The sequence below is a fragment of the Pseudophryne corroboree genome, chromosome 10 (assembly GCF_028390025.1).
Source record: "Pseudophryne corroboree isolate aPseCor3 chromosome 10, aPseCor3.hap2, whole genome shotgun sequence".
Classification (NCBI taxonomy): Eukaryota; Metazoa; Chordata; class Amphibia; order Anura; family Myobatrachidae; genus Pseudophryne; species Pseudophryne corroboree.
In genome coordinates this window covers 297,519,114-297,542,532 of record NC_086453.1, presented here as the reverse complement: position 1 = coordinate 297,542,532, position 23,419 = coordinate 297,519,114, and the positions used below count along the sequence as shown (strand labels likewise).

At 47.8% G+C, this 23,419-nt stretch overlaps 1 protein-coding gene across 1 annotated transcript in view; it reads right to left on the bottom strand.

Moving 5' to 3' along the window:
- Positions 1 to 23,419, bottom strand: part of NOL9 (nucleolar protein 9) — a 76,921-nt gene that overhangs the window by 46,238 nt on the left and 7,264 nt on the right. The window contains exons 2-6 of the mRNA XM_063943406.1: positions 20,050 to 20,269; positions 19,245 to 19,375; positions 10,991 to 11,126; positions 2,544 to 2,640; positions 1,767 to 1,864 (exon numbers count right to left, since the gene is read on the bottom strand). Coding sequence (XP_063799476.1) covers positions 1,767 to 1,864; positions 2,544 to 2,640; positions 10,991 to 11,126; positions 19,245 to 19,375; positions 20,050 to 20,269 — 682 coding nt within the window. The remainder of the gene's footprint in view (positions 1 to 1,766; positions 1,865 to 2,543; positions 2,641 to 10,990; positions 11,127 to 19,244; positions 19,376 to 20,049; positions 20,270 to 23,419) is intronic.

The window sequence follows — 23,419 nt, the reverse complement described above, 5'->3', positions numbered from 1 at the left end:
ATGAGAATGTATTTCATCGTTTTTAAGAATCTCGCAGCCCCTTCCTATTGCTGCATGCGTGATTCCGCCATCTACTTTGAGATTCTATCTGCCAGGTCCTCTTGCCATGACCTAGGCGGAGCACTGCTCCCAGGTGTAGTGTCCTTGTCTAATCAGGAGTCGCACACCCCGGAGCTGCCATATAAACATAACAGGTCTTGGATGTCTTTGCTTTAGACATGTTGGTTAAAACCCCTTACCAGGGTATTTCACGGCGCTTTCACCCTTTAAACTAGGAATAGAAAGGCTAGTTGGATCCGGCTGGAATTACTGTTCCCTTCTTAACATAGAAACCAGAACAGGCCAAAATTATATATATATAAATAAATGGAAAAAGAGAAAAAAAAAATAATAATATTAAACCACCAGCCGACATGCAACCTCCACCCTTAACTGTAACTCGGCTACGATGGTAGAGTTGGTATCCGCTTGCTTCCTTGTATTTCCTTCAGGATCTTTATAATAGAAGTCCTCTGAAAATATCAATAGTATATAGGTTTATTTTGTACAGGAGATCCTCACATTTCTGAATATACTCTTTCACCAGTAGAGGGAGCAATTGCTACACAATAAAACATCCCTCTTGATATCTATACGAAGGGGGGGCTATCCTTTCCCCATAAATGGCGCCAGTTAGGGATAATTAAGATGGCCGACATAAAAACATTTTAGTCACTCCGGGCCATCCTTAAATAAGTGTTTTTTCCGTACTACAGTTTTAAATAATATGGGGAGGCGCGCTGATGTGGTGAGCGGCCTCTTCCCCCACACGCGGCTGAAAGCTCTCCTCAGCCGCCGCAAAACACTGCAGCGTCTATGGTGTGCGCGCGCGCTACGGGACCGCTTCTCACTAAGTCCCGTAGCGGCGATATACAGTGTCTCCCCGTACACGGCTCACAGTCTCCCCGCACGCGGCTCTCTCTCGCCCCTGGTGATGCACGCTACGGGACCCTTCTCACTAAGTCCCGTAGCGGTGCTAATCAGTGTGGCGCTTCTCAGCGGTAATGGGCGGCTTACTGTTCCCCCCTACCCCCGGCGCGCTCTCCAGCCCCGCGCTACACCCTGGTGACCGCTGGCTGTATGTGGAAAATTATGGCAGGGGATAAAGCATAAAATAAATAAAACAAAAGTATAGCATGGCCCCTATTGTCGAGACCAGTACTTACTGTGCCTTGTAAGAGGATCTCCTGTGGAGAGATGCAGGTCCCTTCGAAAGGGATCTTTGTCTCTCCAATATACATAGGCTTTGTCTCCCTTTTATTAGGTGGACGCAGCACATTGTCATAGATTTTAGTCAGGAGCTCAGTGCTCCCACGTGCTGTACCTCCAGCACAATTTTCAAAACTGAGGGATGAGGGATGTGAAGGGGGAGGAGCCGGCTGTGCAGACAATGCTAATTTTAGATTGTGCCACACCTCCGGTTGCAAGCTTCACACCCCTACTGTATAGGACTCCAGTGTCCCCTAGTGGATGAAAGAGAAATAGTCTCTCTCAGAGACAGGGAGAACAGCACAGCTGATCCAGTTACCCAGCATACTGTACGTAAAATCAAAATGCAGTATATATACTGCAAATCTGGTCTGTACATGAAGAAAACTCTTCGAGCCCCGTTGTTTCCCCATGACTAATATTCCCACATCCACATAGCCAATTTAAAATTTCCAAGATTTTGTAGCAGTTCCCTTTAAAACGGAAACAATCTAAAAAATTAATTATGAGGCACTTACCCAGAACAGGCTCGTCAATGTTCAGTAATGATATACACCCTGGAGGGGTAAATTCTGTTTGCCCCAGGTCACAGTCTAAGTAATCAACACATGGGATTCTAATAACAAAACAAAAACAGTCAGGATACTTTGGATAGTTACAAAGGCAGGTATCATACAAAGTAGACAAAAGGGGATTTACAGGGATATCTGGAAGCACATACTGGCTTTTACTGTCATAAGTAGCCCATAGGCTTACTTTCAATCATTTGTAGAAAGGACAGCCAAGAAAAATAAGACGCTGATCAGATCTTTTTCAAAATCTCTCTGAAGTATGCACTGTATGGCTGCCAGTCTCACACACACAGACTTGTAGGTCTTAGTATGTCATGTGATGTCAGGGGGAGAGAATGATGGGGGAGGATATCACAGTGTTAGAGCACAGAAGAAAATTCAAAAATAATTACCCAGAGTCTCCGTATACGGATAAAGAAAAAAACGAAAAACGAAAACACTGATATTTTTTCTTTAGGAGATTGTTACTTTATGCTGCAAAGATGAATATTGGTGGAACTACTCCCTCCATTATAAAGTACAGATCAGTCATCTCAAACGCAATCACTCAAGTAGGCAGATCTCTAACCTCACGTCTCTCCTGTAATAATCTGGTACCTTGGAGAGAACAGTGATAATCTAGATCAACAAGCAGGGAAACCAACCAATGCTGGTAAGTGAGTGTAATCAAGTTTTCTAAATAATACTGTAATATAAAAGGAAATAAAAGTAGTAACGCTTTACCGGCTTAGTAGTTGATTGATGAGATATCTATTAAACGTTGATTTTCCAACATTGTTTGGGCCACAAACAAGAATGATGGGGCAGCCGTTATCTTCCTCTGTATAATGGCAACAGAACCGTTTAGAAAACAACTTGATAGATTTGGAGACAGAATCAATGGCCATCAGTGGGAATTATATCAAAACAATCAAAAGCCCATACACGCTTGTCAAAGGGAAAAAAAAAATACACAGTTGCAAAACGAAAGTCCAGGTAACACAACTTTGTATTTTGCTAATTGTTGTGGTATAAAATGAGATTTTAAAAAAACAAAACAAAAACTGCTCTGAGCCCATTACCCACTGATAACGGTCAAACCCAATAGAGTTTGACATTGCCGTGGAAGGACATTCCACAGACCAATGTGGGGTCATAAATGTCAGTGAATGGAACATGCTGTATCCCTAAATGCAGGTGCGAGAGGAAGTGGATAAGGGTTCAATGGAACCAGGGGAGTTGCATTACAGAGCTCAGACAGGTGGGAAATGAGAAAACATAATGCAAAACACTGGCAGAGCTCATTTTATCTTTTTTACACTTCTTGGTGTGATCCAAATGAATGGTTTATTACCACTGCAACCAAGAACCAAATTTATCTAATGGCACCATTCTGTCTTCGTGTTCCTTGCTATATTTGTGTATCCAGCTCAGTAATAACACTATTACTCAAATATTTCTCTGCTTTAAATTCTCCCCTCATTATATTCCTACAAATCATTTTTGCGTAAGCCAATGAAAGTCGTTCCTATAAAACTATCCGGTATGACGACACCCTAATAGTGTGGCCTCTGTGAAATGTTTTGTGGGGCTGCTGCCCAGAGCCAGGCATCACTGAGGGGTTCCCGGAACGTGCCAAGCGCGCGAGCTGCATCCCACTAACTGCTTGGCTCGTCAGATGTTTTAAAACAGATTTCAGATGGACAAATTTTATACAGATGGAACTGAATTAGGCATTGGGAGTGAAGGGATACATCAATAATACCAAAATAGCGGATTATCCTATTAGACGGGGATAATCACCCAGTGCCTAATTACAGGATTAGTGCCAGATGTTGGGAAAACTCAAAATTAAAGTTCAGGTTTAATGTAGGAAGACAATGCGCCAAAAGCAATGGGTAAGACAAGCTGGATACAAGTGGCCCTCAATAAGGGCCTGATTCTAAAGTGGGAGAATAGAATAAGCAGCTGTGCACCTGGATTAATCAAGCTGCAATGTAAGGGGTACTGATACATTTTTTATTTTGCATGCAGGGTAAATACTGGTAACTTTAAAATGCAGCCCACAAATACTGGACAGCTTTATCTTTACACTGCAATTTAGATTTGAGTTTGGACACGCGTCTCTCACATCTACATTTCTCTGCACATCTTACATCTGCTCCATGATTTTGCCAAGATGCAGGCCCTCGGAGTGGAGCAAATCCAGCTAACTGACGCAAACCACGCTGCGGTGCAAGGGTGTAAATGACATGTTCTCTGCATGCAGGGGAGCTGCAGTGATTTGTTCCCTCAGTGCGTTTCTCTCCAAGTATGTACACAAACTGCAGAGTGACTGAGGCTCAGAGAGAAAACAGAGGGCCTGATTCAGCACAGGAAGCCGTTTCTAATGTCCACGCACATTCCCAATAAGCAGGAATGTGCGCAGACACAGGACTTGTTCTGCGCATGTGCTTAGTGATTGTACGCCGCCCTCCTTCTGCCTCTGCCTGATTGACAGGGACGGGGTGGGGGGGGGGAAGGAGGCAAGGCCAGGGTGTGTGTCCCTGGATGCATACTTCCCGGCCTCACAAGGCGCCCTGCGACAGCCAGCCCGAGTAATCAGAGGTTCACTCAGCTGGCCATCTACTGGAATCATCGCGTTTATCCCAGGCTGCGACCTTGGGTGCAGCATGGGGATGTCGGACATCTCCTTCTGCGTTTTCAGTGGACGGATTTGTAAAGCCGCTTGTGTGTGGCTTTGCAAATCTATCTACTGCTGAATCAGGCTCAGAGTACATATCTCTAAGTGACGAGTATATTCTTCTGCAGCTGCACAACAGACCAGGGGAAGGCCCAAGTTAGTTGTTTCAGAAGAAAATGGTGCTGCAATCACAAGATGACTGTACCACCACCATTGCTTGACTGGGGATGGACATCGGAGAACAATGGTTAACAATCATATTGATTTTCCCAACCCAATACAAGTACACTTACTTTCAAATTGCAGGTTGTCGATGGTTGCCAGCCATCGAATGCATCTTTCCTATGGCTGCCTTTTTTTTTCAGTTGTGGACACCTAGAAGCTCACACAATGTGCGAAGCTCTGGCTGCTTCTACAAATCCGCCCAGTGTAATAATCGATGGTTATAGCATATAATGGTTTTCATTGTGATGGCTAATAACCATCACATCGCTTGTTTGATGTTGGAAACCTGGCAGCCACTCGATGTCGTGCTTCAGATATCCATCTCTAGCCTTGACCTCAACAACCTGGTACTTTCCTCACCATGATTAGGCTGTATGGCAATTTCTCATCAATGTATAGGAGCCCTAGATAAGACCTTGTTTGTATGAAAGAAAGACTCTGGACAGGTCCATGAGAGTAAGTGCGACTTACGATGGCTCCGGACTCAGATTTTTATTTGCAGCCCCATGGGGCTAATTAAACCAACCCCGCATGTAAATCTGCTGGGCAGTAAGTAGCAGAAACTTTGTTAAAAAAATAAGAATTTACTTACCGATAATTCTATTTCTCGTAGTCCGTAGTGGATGCTGGGAACTCCGTAAGGACCATGGGGAATAGCGGCTCCGCAGGAGACTGGGCACAAAAGTAAAGCTTTAGGACTACCTGGTGTGCACTGGCTCCTCCCTCTATGACCCTCCTCCAAGCCTCAGTTAGGATACTGTGCCCGGACGAGCGTACACAATAAGGAAGGATTTTGAATCCCGGGTAAGACTCATACCAGCCACACCAATCACACCGTACAACCTGTGATCTGAACCCAGTTAACAGCATGATAACAGAGGAGCCTCTGAAAAGATGGCTCACAACAATAATAACCCGATTTTTGTAACAATAACTATGTACAAGTATTGCAGACAATCCGCACTTGGGATGGGCGCCCAGCATCCACTACGGACTACGAGAAATAGAATTATCGGTAAGTAAATTCTTATTTTCTCTGACGTCCTAGTGGATGCTGAGAACTCCGTAAGGACCATGGGGATTATACCAAAGCTCCCAAACGGGCGGGAGAGTGCGGATGACTCTGCAGCACCGAATGAGAGAACTCCAGGTCCTCCTCAGCCAGGGTATCAAATTTGTAGAATTAAGCAAACGTGTTTGCCCCTGACCAAGTCGCTGCTCGGCAAAGTTGTAAAGCCGAGACCCCTCGGGCAGCCGCCCAAGATGAGCCCACCTTCCTTGTGGAATGGGCTTTTACAGATTTTGGCTGTGGCAGGCCTGCCACAGAATGTGCAAGCTGAATTGTACTACAAATCCAACGAGCAATAGTCTGCTTAGAAGCAGGAGCACCCAGCTTGTTGGGTGCATACAGGATAAACAGCGAGTCAGATTTTCTGACTCCAGCCGTCCTGGAAACATATATTTTCAGGGCCCTGACTACGTCCAGCAACTTGGAGTCCTCCAAGTCCCTAGTAGCCGCAGGTACCACAATAGGCTGGTTCAAGTGAAACGCTGAAACCACCTTAGGGAGAAATTGAGGACGAGTCCTCAATTCTGCCCTGTCCGTATGAAAAATTAGGTAAGGGCTTTTATAGGATAAAGCCGCCAATTCTGAGACACGCCTGGCTGAAGCCAGGGCCAACAGCATTACCACTTTCCATGTGAGATATTTTAAGTCCACAGTGGTGAGTGGTTCAAACCAATGTGATTTTAGGAACCCCAAAACTACATTGAGATCCCAAGGTGCCACTGGAGGCACAAAAGGAGGCTGTATATGCAGTACCCCCTTGACAAACGTCTGAACTTCAGGAACTGAAGCCAGTTCTTTCTGGAAGAAAATCGACAGGGCCGAAATTTGAACCTTAATGGACCCTAATTTTAGGCCCATAGACAGTCCTGTTTGCAGGAAATGCAGGAAACGACCCAGTTGAAATTCCTCTGTAGGGGCCTTCCTGGCCTCGCACCACGCAACATATTTACGCCAAATACGGTGATAATGCTGTACGGTTACATCCTTCCTGGCTTTGATCAGGGTAGGGATGACTTCCTCCGGAATGCCTTTTTCCTTCAGGATCCGGCGTTCAACCGCCATGCCGTCAAACGCAGCCGCGGTAAGTCCTGGAACAGACAGGGTCCCTGCTGGAGCAGGTCCCTTCTTAGAGGTAGAGGCCACGGGTCCTCTGTGAGCATCTCTTGAAGTTCCGGGTACCAAGTCCTTCTTGGCCAATCCGGAGCCACGAGTATAGTCCTTACTCCTCTCCTTCTTATGATTCTCAGTACCTTGGGTATGAGAGGCAGAGGAGGGAACACATACACTGACTGGTACACCCACGGTGTTACCAGAGCGTCCACAGCTATTGCCTGAGGGTCCCTTGACCTGGCGCAATACCCGTCTAGTTTTTTGTTGAGGCGGGACGCCATCATGTCCACCTTTGGTTTTCCCCAACGGTTCACAATCATGTGGAAGACTTCTGGGTGAAGTCCCCACTCTCCCGGGTGGAGGTCGTGTCTGCTGAGGAAGTCTGCTTCCCAGTTGTCCACTCCCGGAATGAACACTGCTGACAGTGCTATCACATGATTTTCCGCCCAGCGAAGAATCCTTGCAACTTCTGCCATTGCCCTCCTGCTTCTTGTGCCGCCCTGTCTGTTTACGTGGGCGACTGCCGTGATGTTGTCTGACTGGATCAGCACTGGCTGACCTTGAAGCAGAGGTCTTGCTAGGCTTAGAGCATTGTAGATGGCCCTTAGCTCCAGGATATTTATGTGAAGTGATGTCTCCAGGCTTGACCACAAGCCCTGGAAATTCCTTCCCTGTGTGACTGCTCCCCAGCCTCTCAGGCTGGCATCCGTGGTCACCAGGACCCAGTCCTGAATGCCGAATCTGCGGCCCTCTAGAAGATGAGCACTCTGCAACCACCACAGGAGAGACACCCTTGTCCTTGGTGACAAGAGTATCCGCTGATGCATCTGAAGATGCAACCCGGACCATTTGTCTAGCAGATCCCACTGGAAGGTTCTTGCGTGGAATCTGCCGAATGGGATTGCTTCGTAAGAAGCCACCATCTTTCCCAGGACCCTTGTGCATTGATGCACTGAGACTTGGCCTGGTTTTAGGAGATTTCTGACTAGTTCGGATAACTCCCTGGCTTTCTCCTCCGGGAGAAACACCTTTTTCTGGACTGTGTCCAGGATCATCCCTAGGAATAGAAGTCGTGTCGTCGGGATCAGCTGTGATTTTGGAATATTGAGAATCCAACCGTGCTGGCGTAGCACTATCTGAGATAGTGCTACCCCGACTTCCAACTGTTCCCTGGATCTTGCCCTTATCAGGAGATCGTCCAAGTAAGGGATAACTAAAACTTCCTTCCTTCGAAGGAGTATCATCATTTCAGCCATTACCTTGGTAAAGACCCGGGGTGCCGTGGACAATCCAAACGGCAGCGTCTGAAACTGAGTGACAGTTCTGTACCACAAACCTGAGGTACCCTTGGTGAGAAGGGTAAATTGGGACATGTAGGTAAGCATCTTTGATGTCCAGAGACACCATATAGTCCCCTTCTTCCAGGTTTGCAATCACTGCTCTGAGTGACTCCATCTTGAATTTGAACCTTTGTATGTAAGTGTTCAAGGATTTTAGGTTTAAAATTGGTCTCACCGAGCCGTCCGGCTTCGGTACCACAAATAGTGTGGAATAGTACCCCTTTCCCTGTTGTAGGAGGGGTACCTTGATTATCACCTGCTGGGAATACAGCTTGTGAATGGCTTCCAATACTGCCTCCCTGTCTGAGGGAGACGTCGGTAAAGCAGACTTTAGAAAACGGCGAGGGGGAGACGTCTCGAATTCCAATTTGTACCCCTGAGATACCACCTGAAGGATCCAGGGGGTCCACTTGCGAGTGGGCCCACTGCGCACTGAACTTCTTGAGACGGGCCCCCACCGTGCCTGAGTCCGCTTGTAAAGCCCCAGCGTCATGCTGAGGACTTTGCGGAGGCGGGAGAGGGCTTTTGCGCCTGGGAACTGGCTGTTTGTTGCAGCCTTTTCCCTCTCCCTCTGCCACGGGGCAGAAATGAGGCGCCTTTTGCCCGCTTGCCCTTATGGGGCCGAAAGGACTGCGCCTGATAATACGGCGTCTTCTTAGGTTGAGAAGCTACCTGGGGTAAAAATGTGAATTTTCCAGCAGTTGCCGTGGCTACCAGGTCTGATAGACCTACCCCAAATAACTCCTCCCCCTTATAAGGCAATACTTCCATGTGCCTTTTAGAATCCGCATCACCTGACCACTGCCGCGTCCATAAACCTCTTCTTGCAGAAATGGACAGCGCGCTAACTCTTGATGCCAGTCGGCAAATATCCCTCTGTGCATCACGCATATATAGAAATGCATCCTTCAAATGCTCTATCGTCAGTAATATACTGTCCCTATCTAGGGTATCAAATATTTTCAGTCAGGGAATCCGTCCACGCCAGGCCCGCACTGCACATCCAGGCTGAGGCGATTGCTGGTCGCAGTATAACACCCGTGTGAGTGTATATACATTTCAGGATATTCTCCAGCTTTCTATCGGCAGGTTCCTTTAGGGCGGCCGTATCAGGAGAGGGTAGTGCTACCTGTTTAGACAAGCGTGTGAGCGCATGTTCCACCCTAGGGGGTGTTTCCCAACGTGCCCTATCCTCTGGCGGGAAAGGGTACGATGCCAATAACCTTTTAGGAATTATCAGTTTTTTATCGGGGGAAACCCACGCCTCATCACACACTTCATTTAATTCCTCGGATACAGGAAAAACTACAGGCAGTTTTTTCTCACCAAACATAATACCCTTTTTAGTGGTACTTGTATTATCAGAGATATGCAATACATTTTTCATTGCTTCAATCATGTAACGTGTGGCCTTACTGGAAGTCACGTTTGTCTCCTCATCATCGACACTGGAGTCAGTATCCGTGTCTGTGTCTGCCATTTGAGGTAACGGGCGTTTTAAAGCCCCTGATGGCGTTTGAGACCCCTGGACAGGCACAAGCTGAGTAGCCGGCTGTCTCATGTCGTCAACTGTCTGTCGTAAAGAGCTGACACTGTCACGCAATTCCTTCCATAAGCTCATCCACTCAGGTGTCGACTCCCTAGGGGGTGACAACTCTATAATAGGCAATTGCTCCGCCTCCATCTCATTTTCCTCCTCAAACATGTCGACACAATCGTACCGACACACCGCACACACACAGGGAATGCTCTGATAGAGGACAGGACCCCACTAGCCCTTTGGGGAGACAGAGGGAGAGTATGCCAGCACACACCAGAGCGCTATATATAGACAGGAATACCACTATAAAATGTGCTTTTCCCTTTATAGCTGCTGTTAGTATCAAAACTGCGCCAAATTAGTGCCCCCTCTCTTTTTTACCCTTTTCTGTAGTGCAGGACTGCAGGGGAGAGTCAGGGAGACGTCCTTCCAGCGGAGCTGTGATGGAAAATGGCGCCCGTGTGCTGAGGAGATAGGCTCCGCCCCCTTCTCGGCGGCCTTTTCTCCCGCTTTTTGGTGAGTTCTGGCAGGGGTTAAAATACATCCATATAGCCCTGGGGGTTATATGTGGTGTATTTATGCCAGCCAAGGTGTTTACATTGCTGCTCAGGGCGCCCCCCCTAGCGCCCTGCACCCTCAGTGACCGAAGTGTGAAGTGTGCCTGAGTAACAATGGCGCACAGCTGCAGTGCTGTGCGCTACCTTGTTGAAGACTGATGTCTTCTGCCGCCGATTTTTCCGGACCTCTTCTTGCTTCTGGCTCTGTAAGGGGGCCGGCGGCGCGGCTCTGGGACCGAGCTCCGAGGCTGGGCCTGTGTTCGGTCCCTCTGGAGCTAATGGTGTCCAGTAGCCTTAGAAGCCCAAGCTGGCTGCAAGCAGGCAGGTTCGCTTCTTCTCCCCTTAGTCCCTCGATGCAGTGAGCCTGTTGCCAGCAGGTCTCACTGAAAATAGAAAACCTAAAACTAAACTTTCACTAAGAAGCTCAGGAGAGCCCCTAGTGTACACCCTTCTCGGCCGGGCACAAAAATCTAACTGAGGCTTGGAGGAGGGTCATAGGGGGAGGAGCCAGTGCACACCAGGTAGTCCTAAAGCTTTACTTTTGTGCCCAGTCTCCTGCGGAGCCGCTATTCCCCATGGTCCTTACGGAGTTCCCAGCATCCACTAGGACGTCAGAGAAAATGGATATATTTTTACATATAGTTTAAGAAAGCCTCTTCATACGTACCAAGGCAAGCATGAACTAGCTGCTGTGCTGCGGAGACCGCGTCCTGCGACATGCTGACACCAGCCTCTGGGTTACAGCTCTGAATACCAATAGAGTGTAAGACTGCATCTTCCATCTTAGAGGAACGTTTTCTTTTCTGTAGAAATGAACAGAAGGTTTTACACTTGGTTATTCCTGTGATATGAGACGCATCATCCAATCACAGCGACATCTCAGCGCTCTCACGTATACCCCTTTCACACCAGAAATGCAGGGACAAAACCCGGGAATTCTGCCACGGGCTCATGCAGGGACATTCCCGGGTTCGCACCTTTCATACCAGCATTTGGAGCCGAGACATCCCGGATCTGCACCTTTCATACTGAACCCGGGATGGCCCTGCATTTTCTGAAAATGGGCGTCTCAGAAAAAACACAAGACCAGGAAGTGCCCTGAAGAGCCAATCAGCATCAGTATAGGCAACCCGGGAAGGTGGGACATGTCCCTGCACCATTCACACTGTCCAGGGTCCAGGGATCATCCCGGGACCAACCCTGGTCGATTGCAGGGTTGAAATGCAGGGACAGAAATCCCGGGTTTTTGTCCCTGTACCCTTTCACACCGAGAAATTTCCCGGGTTGATGCGCGTTTATGTGTTTTAACCCGGGAAATTTTGGGCTGTGTGAAAGGGGTATAAGCGGCATACCACACAGAGAAAGCGGATGTCCTGAGCTGCCCCACTGGGGTCATCCTGCCACTGTGTGTGGGGAGGGAGAAGCTATGACGGTACCCTGCCAGTACACTTGTATGTAATGTCTAGGTATCTTTATGCCAATAAAGAATGCTTTTTCAAAAAAAAAAAAAAAGGTATCCGGCCTTCAAAAGGTGAGAGAGTAAAGTAGAACCGCTGCAGCTGCTTTGAGTGACGGTTGTGTATGTCTGAAGGTGTGCGGTGTAACAGCAGATAACAGAGAGAGCAGCGATAATCCAAATTCAACATACCACGGGATCGAGAAAGTAAAGGTACACCAATCCTATTTCTAATATCAGCAGATGAATATAGAACACGAAAGGTGAACTAACACTAACAGCAACACCCTATTATTCCTTCTCAAATCAATTTCCGGTCTATCTTATTCATGTGCTATAATCACTGTACACTACCACAGCTGTGGGGCAATGAAAGTCTGGAAAGAAATGACCGCAGAGAGAGATACAGAAACGGAGAGACTAAAGCTGGGTACACACTGGAGCGACCACTAATCATTCAGACTTTACTGACGATTTCCCTTGAGCCCAGTACAAGCGATATTGAGCGTACACACACTGCAAGCTTGCCAACGTCTGAACGATTTATTGCATCGCTTGGTCACTAACGATTTATTGTTGCTCCTGCACACTCTAGGACAACCTTCATGCCACTCCGTTCTAGCGAGTCAGTCCGACATATCGTTTGCGGTCAGGTTTGCTGTAAACACTACACGATAGGCACAAAATCGCTAGCAATATCGCTAGGTTTGATGTGCAGAACGGACGACCAGCAACAGTCACTAGTGACCAGCGGGAGCGCGCAATCATGCATACATACTGAGCGAAGTAGGCAACATGGTGTTACGAAACGGAATATTGGGCCTACATCGCTCCAGAGTGTACCCAGCTCTAAGCAGAACAGGCAGAGAAAATGCAGTCATGCAATACTGACCACATTATTACCTACATACAAGACCTCGCCAGAGAGAGAAACGGATATCTGATAGAACGATCATTTAGTGCATCATTGTAGTCCTCTAGATCACGGCTTTATTCCCCAGTGATGGCACTGATCATCAGGACTTGGCCTAACTTGAGAATGTTGTCAGGTATCCACTATGGCAGCGCTTACCAAATTTAGTCTTCAAGACAGTCCAGGTTTTAAGGCTGTCCATGCTTGAGCACATACCAGTAAATTAAAGTGATTGAGTTATTAAGTTATCTGTGCTCGGACATGGATATCCTTAAGACCCGGGCTGTTACTGTGTCTTGAGGAGAGTTTGAGAAGCACTAATCTAGATGACCAAAAAACATGCTCTGCTTTGTAGTCTGCACACAGGTTGGAAAAATCAAGACACCGTCTTACAGAGGGGAAGGAGGGGGGGGGGGGGGGGGGGGGGGAGTGTTATAAAGGGTACTGTTATTTCCAAAAGAATCTTCGACCTCAATCCACATAGGGCCTAATGCGGAGTCAACTGTACGCCGTGCAGAACACATCTGGGGTGTTTAATCACTGCACAAGCTCCGGAAACCAAGGTCCACAAGTACAGGCACTGCAGAGTCAGAAGAATTTTACCAACATCTCAGCTTGCGACTGAAGACGGGTAAATGGGTAATAATGGAGATCTCTCTTGTAGGAATAGGTTGTTGGAGGCGTAACATAAAATAAGAATTTACTTACCGATAATTCTATTTCTCATAGTCCGTAGTGGATGCTGGGGACTCCGAAAGGGCCATGGGGAATAGCGGCTCCGCAGGAGACTGGGCACAAAAGTAAAAGCTTTAGGACTACCTGGTGTGCACTGGCTCCTCCCCCTATGACCCTCCTCCAAGCCTCAGTTAGGATACTGTGCCCGGACGAGCGTACACAATAAGGAAGGATTTTGAATCCCGGGTAAGACTCATACCAGCTACACCAATCACACCGTACAACTTGTGATCTGAACCCAGTTAACAGCATGATAACAGAGGAGCCTCTGAAAAGATTGCTCACAACAATAATAACCCGATTTTTGTAACAATAACTATGTACAAGTATTGCAGACAATCCGCACTTGGGATGGGCGCCCAGCATCCACTACGGACTATGAGAAATAGAATTATCGGTAAGTAAATTCTTATTTTCTCTGACGTCCTAGTGGATGCTGGGGACTCCGAAAGGACCATGGGGATTATACCAAAGCTCCCAAACGGGCGGGAGAGTGCGGATGACTCTGCAGCACCGAATGAGAGAACTCCAGGTCCTCCTCAGCCAGGGTATCAAATTTGTAGAATTTAGCAAACGTGTTTGCCCCTGACCAAGTAGCTGCTCGGCAAAGTTGTAAAGCCGAGACCCCTCGGGCAGCCGCCCAAGATGAGCCCACTTTCCGTGTGGAATGGGCTTTTACAGATTTTGGCTGTGGCAGGCCTGCCACAGAATGTGCAAGCTGAATTGTACTACAAATCCAACGAGCAATAGTCTGCTTAGAAGCAGGAGCACCCAGCTTGTTGGGTGCATACAGGATAAACAGCGAGTCAGATTTTCTGACTCCAGCCGTCCTGGAAACATATTTTCAGGGCCCTGACTACGTCCAGCAACTTGGAATCCTCCAAGTCCCTAGTAGCCGCAGGTACCACAATAGGCTGGTTTAAGTGAAACGCTGAAACCACCTTAGGGAGAAATTGAGGACGAGTCCTCAATTCTGCCCTGTCCGTATGAAAAATTAGGTAAGGGCTTTTATAGGATAAAGCCGCCAATTCTGAGACACGCCTGGCTGAAGCCAGGGCTAACAGCATTACCACTTTCCATGTGAGATATTTTAAGTCCACAGTGGTGAGTGGTTCAAACCAATGTGATTTTAGGAACCCCAAAACTACATTGAGATCCCAAGGTGCCACTGGAGGCACAAAAGGAGGCTGTATATGCAGTACCCCCTTGACAAACGTCTGAACTTCAGGAACTGAAGCTAGTTCTTTTTGGAAGAATATCGACAGGGCCGAAATTTGAACCTTAATGGACCCTAATTTTAAGCCCATAGACAGTCCTGTTTGCAGGAAATGCAGGAAACGACCAAGTTGAAATTCCTCTGTAGGGGCCTTCCTGGCCTCACACCACGCAACATATTTACGCCAAATACGGTGATAATGTTGCACAGTTACATCCTTCCTGGCTTTGATCAGGGTAGGGATGACTTCATCCGGAATGCCTTTTTCCTTCAGGATCCGGCGTTCAACCGCCATGCCGTCAAACGCAGCCGCGGTAAGTCTTGGAACAGACAGGGTCCCTGCTGGAGCAGGTCCTTTCTTAGAGGTAGAGGCCACGGGTCTTCCGTGAGCATCTCTTGAAGTTCCGGGTACCAAGTCCTTCTTGGCCAATCCGGAGCCACGAGTATAGTCCTTACTCCTCTCCTTCTTATGATTCTCAGTACCTTGGGTATGAGAGGCAGAGGAGGGAACACATACACTGACTGGTACACCCACGGTGTTACCAGAGCGTCCACAGCTATTGCCTGAGGGTCCCTTGACCTGGCGCAATATCTGTCCAGTTTTTTGTTGAGGCGGGACGCCATCATGTCCACCTTTGGTTTTTCCCAACGGTTCACAATCATGTGGAAGACTTCTGGGTGAAGTCCCCACTCCCCCGGGTGGAGGTCGTGTCTGCTGAGGAAGTCTGCTTCCCAGTTGTCCACTCCCGGAATGAACACTGCTGACAGTGCTATCACATGATTTTCCGCCCAGCGAAGAATCCTTGCAACTTCCGTCATTGCCCTCCTGCTTCTTGTGCCGCCCTGTCTGTTTACGTGGGCGACTGCCGTGATGTTGTCCGACTGGATCAACACCGGCTGACCCTGAAGCAGAGGCCTTGCATGACTTAGGGCATTGTAAATGGCCCTTAGTTCCAGGATATTTATGTGAAGTGACGTTTCCATGCTTGACCACAAGCCCTGGAAATTTCTTCCCTGTGTGACTGCTCCTCAGCCTCTCAGGCTGGCATCCGTGGTCACCAGGACCCAGTCCTGAATGCCGAATCTGCGGCCCTCTAGAAGATGAGCACTCTGTAACCACCACAGGAGAGACACCCTTGTCCTTGGAGACAGGGTTATCCGCTGATGCATTTGAAGATGCGATCCGGACCATTTGTCCAGCAGATCCCACTGAAAAGTTCTTGCGTGGAATCTGCCGAATGGAATCGCTTCGTAAGAAGCCACCATTTTTCCCAGGACCCTTGTGCATTGATGCACTGACACTTGGCCTGGTTTTAGGAGGTTCCTGACTAGGTCGGATAACTCCCTGGCTTTCTCCTCCGGGAGAAACACCTTTTTCTGGACTGTGTCCAGAATCATCCCTAGGAACAGCAGACGTGTCGTCGGAATCAGCTGCGATTTTGGAATATTTAGAATCCACCCATGCTGTCGTAGTACTACTTGAGATAGTGCTACTCCGACCTCTAACTGTTCTCTGGACCTTGCCCTTATCAGGAGATCGTCCAAGTAAGGGATAATTAAGACGCCTTTTCTTCGAAGAAGAATCATCATTTCGGCCATTACCTTGGTAAAGACCCGGGGTGCCGTGGACAATCCAAACGGCAGCGTCTGAAACTGATAGTGACAGTTTTGTACCACGAACCTGAGGTACCCTTGGTGAGAAGGGCAAATTGGGACATGGAGGTAAGCATCCTTGATGTCCAGGGACACCATATAGTCCCCTTCTTCCTGGTTCGCTATCACTGCTCTGAGTGACTCCATCTTGAATTTGAACCTTTGTATGTAAGTGTTCAAGGATTTCAGATTTAAAATAGGTCTCACCGAGCCGTCCGGCTTCGGTACCACAAACAGCGTGGAATAATACCCCTTTCCCTGTTGTAGGAGGGGTACCTTGATTATCACCTGCTGGGAAAACAGCTTGTGAATGGCTTCCAATACCGCCTCCCTGTCGGAGGGAGACGTTGGTAAAGCAGACTTCAGGAACCGGCGAGGGGGAGACGTCTCGAATTCCAATTTGTACCCCTGAGATACTACCTGCAGGATCCAGGGGTCCACTTGCGAGTGAGCCCACTGCGCGCTGAAATTCTTGAGACGGGCCCCCACCGTGCCTGAGTCCGCTTGTAAGGCCCCAGCGTCATGCTGAGGACTTGGCAGAAGCGGGGGAGGGCTTCTGTTCCTGGGAAGAGGCTGCCTGCTGCAGTCTTTTTCCCCTTCCTCTGCCCCGGGGCAGATATGAGTGGCCTTTTGCCCGCTTGCCCTTATGGGGACGAAAGGACTGAGCCTGAAAAGACGGTGTCTTTTTCTGCTGAGAGGTGACCTGGGGTAAAAAGGTGGATTTCCCAGCCGTTGCCGTGGCCACCAGGTCCGATAGACCGACCCCAAATAACTCCTCCCCTTAATACGGCAATACTTCCATATGCCGTTTGGAATCCGCATCACCTGACCACTGTCGCGTCCATAACCCTCTTCTGGCAGAAATGGACAGCGCACTTACTCTTAATGCCGGAGTGCAAATATCCCTCTGTGCATCTCGCATATATAGAAATGCATCCTTTAAATGCTCTATAGTCAATAATATACTGTCCCTGTCCAGGGTATCAATATTTTCAGTCAGGGAATCCGACCAAGCCACCCCAGCACTGCACATCCAGGCTGAGGCGATTGCTGGTCGCAGTATAATACCAGTATGTGTGTATATAGTTTTTAGGATATTTTCCAGCTTCCTATCAGCTGGTTCCTTGAGGGCGGCCGTATCAGGAGACGGTAACGCCACTTGTTTTGATAAGCGTGTGAGCGCCTTATCTACCCTAGGGGGTGTTTCCCAACGCGCCCTAACCTCTGGCGGGAAAGGGTATAATGCCAATAATTTTTTAAAAATTAGCAGTTTTTTATCGGGGGAAACCCACGCTTCATCACACACCTCATTTAATTCATCTGATTCAGGAAAAACTACGGGTAGTTTTTTCACACCCCACATAATACCCTTTTTTGTGGTACTTGTAGTATCAGAAATGTTCAAAACCTCCTTCATTGCCGTGATCATGTAACGTGTGGCCCTACTGGAAAATACGTTTGTTTCCTCACCGTCGACACTGGAGTCAGTGTCCGTGTCTGGGTCTGTGTCGACCATCTGAGGTAACGGGCGCTTTAGAGCCCCTGACGGTGTTTGAGACGCCTGTACAGGTAATAACTGATTTGCCGGCTGTCTCATGTCGTCAACAGTCTTTTGTAAAGTGCTGACACTATCACGTAATTCCTTCCATAAGACCATCCAGTCAGGTGTCGACTCCCTAGGGGGTGACATCACTATTACAGGCAATTGCTCCGCCTCCATACCATTTTCCTCCTCATACATGTCGACACAACGTACCGACACACAGCACACACACAGGGAATGCTCTGATAGAGGACAGGACCCCACTAGCCCTTTGGGGAGACAGAGGGAGAGTTTGCCAGCACACACCAGAGCGCTATATATATATATATATATATATATACAGGGATAACCTTATATAAGTGTTTTTCCCTTATATAGCTGCTGTATAGATTTATCTGCCAAATTAGTGCCCCCCCTCTCTTGTTTTACCCTGTTTCTGTAGTGCAGGACTGCAGGGGAGAGTCAGGGAACTTCCCTCCAACGGAGCTGTGAGGAAAAATGGCGCCAGTGTGCTGAGGAGATAGGCTCTGCACCCTTCTCGGCGGCCTTTCTCCCGCTTTTTTTAAGGAAAAATTGGCAGGGGTTAAATGCATCCATATAGCCCAGGAGCTATATGTGATGTATTTTTTGCCATATAAGGTGTTTTTATTGCGTCTCAGGGCGCCCCCCCCCCCCAGCGCCCTGCACCCTCAGTGACCGGAGTGTGAAGTGTGCTGAGAGCAATGGCGCACAGCTGCGGTGCTGTGTGCTACCTTATTGAAGACAGGACGTCTTCTGCCGCCGATTTTCCGGACCTCTTCAGTCTTCTGGCTCTGTAAGGGGGCCGGCGGCGCGGCTCTGGGACCCATCCATGGCTGGGCCTGTGATCGTCCCTCTGGAGCTAATGTCCAGTAGCCTAAGAAGCCCAATCCACTCTGCACGCAGGTGAGTTCGCTTCTTCTCCCCTTAGTCCCTCGGTGCAGTGAACCTGTTGCCAGCAGGATTCACTGAAAATAAAAAACCTATACTTAAACTTTTTTACTAAGCAGCTCAGGAGAGCCACCTAGTGAGCACCCTTCTCGTTCGGGCACAAAAATCTAACTGAGGCTTGGAGGAGGGTCATAGGGGGAGGAGCCAGTGCACACCAGGTAGTACTAAAGCTTTTACTTTTGTGCCCAGTCTCCTGCGGAGCCGCTATTCCCCATGGTCCTTTCGGAGTCCCCAGCATCCACTAGGACGTCAGAGAAATTAGTACGCATCTTTCCAGGATTATTATTTGCACCAAGAATAGGCTGGTGACAGCAAATCAACCACGTAGATAGGGACTGGCAGGCGGCAAAGATGCCTTTGCAGAAATATACCATGCAGGCAAACAGAAGCAATTATGGATGATTTGCATTCAACCCAGTCTCAAGACATCACATACCGGTTCCGTCCAGAAGATTTTGGCATAATCTGGATGGCTCAGGATGAAGCTGCTTGTTGCATCTTCTAGTCGCTCCAGCAATAAAATGGAGGATGAGGATTTAAACATTTTCATTACTGCCCGTCTGCAATCTGAAACGCAGGAGGGATTTGGATCAGGGACACTGAAATAGGCACACATCTCTGGTTTGGGACAATGTAAACAGGAACTAAGAAATGTTTGTTTTGGAAAGGAAAAAACTAAACAAAACAGTTATTTTGTTATTATTACTCTGTCTGCACTATTCCTGCAGGCATCACATACCTAGTGCTCAGGGCTCCAGTATGCAAATAAGGGGGAGGTGACAGTTGGCATAATGCTACTAGGTACCATGCTCTGCATAGGAGGGGAGACTGAAATGAACTCTGAAATAGTTCCCCCCAGGATGAAACATTTATTGGTATAGTCCCTAATCTGTCCAACTTCCTTCATATTTGCAGCCATGTCTTCATATAATCAGGCAGCGGTATACTTGTTTCCCTGGGATAGGATGGTGCCCAGCACAGGGAGCAGAGTGATGCATCTCAGGACAATGGAAATACATAACTGTTCCTGATGATATAACTACATGGCTGAAAACGATAGACTTGTATACTCTAAAACACAGTGGCAGGAAGTGTGCCTCCATGTAGCCACTACACAATGGGCTCCTGCTTATCTCCTGTGATAGGGTACAGTGTCCCCCTGGCTACTTCATAACACATGCTGGCATAGGAAAGAAACCAATATAGTAAATCATCAAAATAATCCAGTGAATATCTATTACCCAGAGAGAGGTATCCACGCAGCAACAACCTGGCCTCCAAACAGATCTCTTTGCGCGTTTTAGAGTTTTTTTTCTGTTTCAGTCCTACAATTGTCAAAGGTGAATGTGTTTTGGGGGAGAACAACTCGTAAGGGGTTTCATTCGAGTTGATGGTTAAGCCGAGCACTTCCACACTGCCGTACAGGCACGTCACCACGCATTTTCCCCGGAACGTCAGTTTCTGTATAAAACAAGTACAGAAGAAAAAAAGTTACGCCTCTGTAAGACAGACAATATGTTTTGATCATACAGGAGAGAGCGCGACAACTTTTACAGGAGAAGAACAGAAACAGATAACAGGATGAATCCAACGCACTGCGCTGTCATCTATCTATTAACAGTCACATGTATTAATGGGAACATCTGGGCAGGCTGATGTAGGATGCTTTCACTGCTTTTAAAGGACGCATCTTATATGAGTGATGATCTGGCAGCGTATTACAAAGCAGTCATTATTACAGATGTACAAAGTCACTGCAGCAAAGCTGCAAAATCTTTATTTAATTCCTTAACACGCAGCTTTGCGCTTCCATGTTTTGCTGGCGCTACTCTGTCACTTATAATACGCTTAGACTGTATAGTAAAGATATGATATTCCATTATATTTACAGTATTATGCAGGGTGTTCGGAAAGTCACTGTGCACTTTTTATAAAGCAGTGCAAACAGTGGAGAAGTGAAGCAGTGGAGAAGTTGCCCATGGCAACCAATCAGCATTGAGGTAACATTTCTAATTTGCATATTATAAAATTATACGGAGCAGCTGATTGGTTGCCATTGGCAACTTCTCCACTGTTTTACTGCTTTATGAAAAGACCTCATATTTTGTTCGGAAAGTCACTGTGCACTTATGTATGTAGAAGTGTTTAGAAACAAAATAAAAAGGATCCAAGCCTGTCTTGATGCTAACGGTTGTCATTTTCAACATTGTTTATAATTATCATTTGTGTTTACATCATGTATTATATATTGAAACGTGTGTTAATAAATATACATAAGAGCACAGTAACTTTCCGCACACCCTGTACTATGTATAACTAGGCCAATGCAAGGCAGTCAATGCAAATCGTAGTGGTTCCCAAACTTTTTAGAATCACAGCGCCCTAGAGTATCAGAATTGTTTTCACGGCACCCCAAGGACAAAAATGTCTTTTTGAGAAATTCAGACGGAACAAAAATAATGGGATTTTAATACCTACAAGTATTTCCTTTTCGCGTAGTCCATAAGGGATATTGGGGAAACTAGTACGATGGGGTATAGATGGGGTCCAAGGGAGCTAGTACACTTGAAATGTCTTCAACTGGGTGTGCTGGCTCCTCCCCTCTATGCCACCTCCCACAGGCAGTTATAGGTAAAAACGTGCCCGAAGGAGAAAGGACATATGTGAGAGAAGGAACACGATAACAGAAAAGGTGGTGAGATTTAGACACCAGCACACCACTAACATACAACAACGGCTGGTAACCACAACAGCTGAACAGGTAACTACAGAACAAGAACCTGCAGAAAAGTCCACTCACTGAAGCGGGCGCTCAATATCACTTATGGACTACGAGAAAAGGATTTACTGGTAGGTCTTAAAATCCCATTTTCGCTAGCATCCATAAGGGATTATTGAGGAAACTAGTACGATGGGGATGTCCCAAAGCTTCCAGAACGGGCGGCCAAACTGGGTATCCTCTTTGGCCAGGGTATCAAATTTGTAGAACTTCACAAAAGTGTTATTCCCCGACCAGGTAGCAGCTCGGCATAGTTGCAAGGCCGAGACTCCACGGGCAGCCGCCCAGGAAGAGCCCACTGATCTGTGAATAACGCCCCAAGTCCCACTCTGAGGAAGCTCTGCCCTCTCCAATGGCGCCGGAGCTGTACATATTTATACTGGTAAAGTCTCACATCACACGAGTGCTAGTCAAACAGTTTTGTGCCAGTTTACACACGGGGTTCCTAGCGGGACCCCCCAGGGAGGGTTCCGTACGCCGCGCCCGTGGTCAGCTGCACTTTGAACTGGGGGACCCCCTAGCGGGGCCCCCGGTTTGTACTCCCCACCGATGTTACCTTCAGGCAGCGTTAGGGGTGTGCGGCGTGCTGTGACAGCTAAGGCGCAGTGCTCCGCTGAACAGACACCTCAGGGAGGTGGTCCTGCAGCGAGAAAGCAGCTCTGCACCTCGTAAGGCCGGTGACCGTCCCCCGCCTTACTCCCACAGCATACAGACAGCATGCCCAGACAGCATACCGAAAATAATAAAAGTTTTAAAAGAAATTGAAGAAAACTCTCTGGAGCTGCAAAGATGCGCATCCTCTCCTGAGGGCAATTTTTTCTAAACTGCCTGTGGGAGGGGGCATAGAGGGGAGGAGCCAGCACACCCAGTTAAAGAAATTTAAAGTGCACTAGCTCCTTTGGACCCCGTCTACACCCCATCGTACTAGTTTCCCCAGTATCCTTTATGGATGCTAGAGAAATATTAAAATTAGGTAAAATAAGAATTTACTCACCAGTAATTCTATTTCTCGTAGTCCGTAGTGGATGCTGGGACTCCGTAAGGACCATGGGGAATAGCGGCTCCGCAGGAGACTGGGCACAACTAAAAGAAAGCTTTAGACTACTGGTGTGCACTGGCTCCTCCCACTATGACCCTCCTCCAGACTTCAGTTAGGATACTGTGCCCGGAAGAGCTGACACAATAAGGAAGGATTTTGAATCCCGGGTAAGACTCATACCAGCCACACCAATCACACCGTATAACTCGTGATACTATACCCAGTTAACAGTATGATAACAACTGAGCCTCAACAGATGGCTCAACAATAACCCTTTAGTTAAACAATAACTATATATAAGTATTGCAGACAATCCGCACTTGGGATGGGCGCCCAGCATCCACTACGGACTACGAGAAATAGATTTACCGGTGAGTAAATTCTTATTTTCTCTGACGTCCTAAGTGGATGCTGGGACTCCGTAAGGACCATGGGGATTATACCAAAGCTCCCAAACGGGCGGGAGAGCGCGGATGACTCTGCAGCACCGAATGGGCAAACTCTAGGTCAGGCCTGGCCAACCTGTGGCTCTCCAGCTGTTGTAAAACTACAAGTCCCATCATGCCTTGCCACAGTTTTGCTATTAGGGAATGCTAAAACTGTGGCAGGGCATGCTGGGATGTGTAGTTTCACTACATCTGGAGAGCCACAGGTTGGCCAGGCCTGCTCTAGGTCCTCCTCAGCCAGGGTGTCAAACTTGTAGAATTTAGCAAATGTGTTTGACCCCGACCAAGTAGCTGCTCGGCAAAGTTGTAGAGCCGAGACCCCTCGGGCAGCCGGCCAAGAAGAGCCC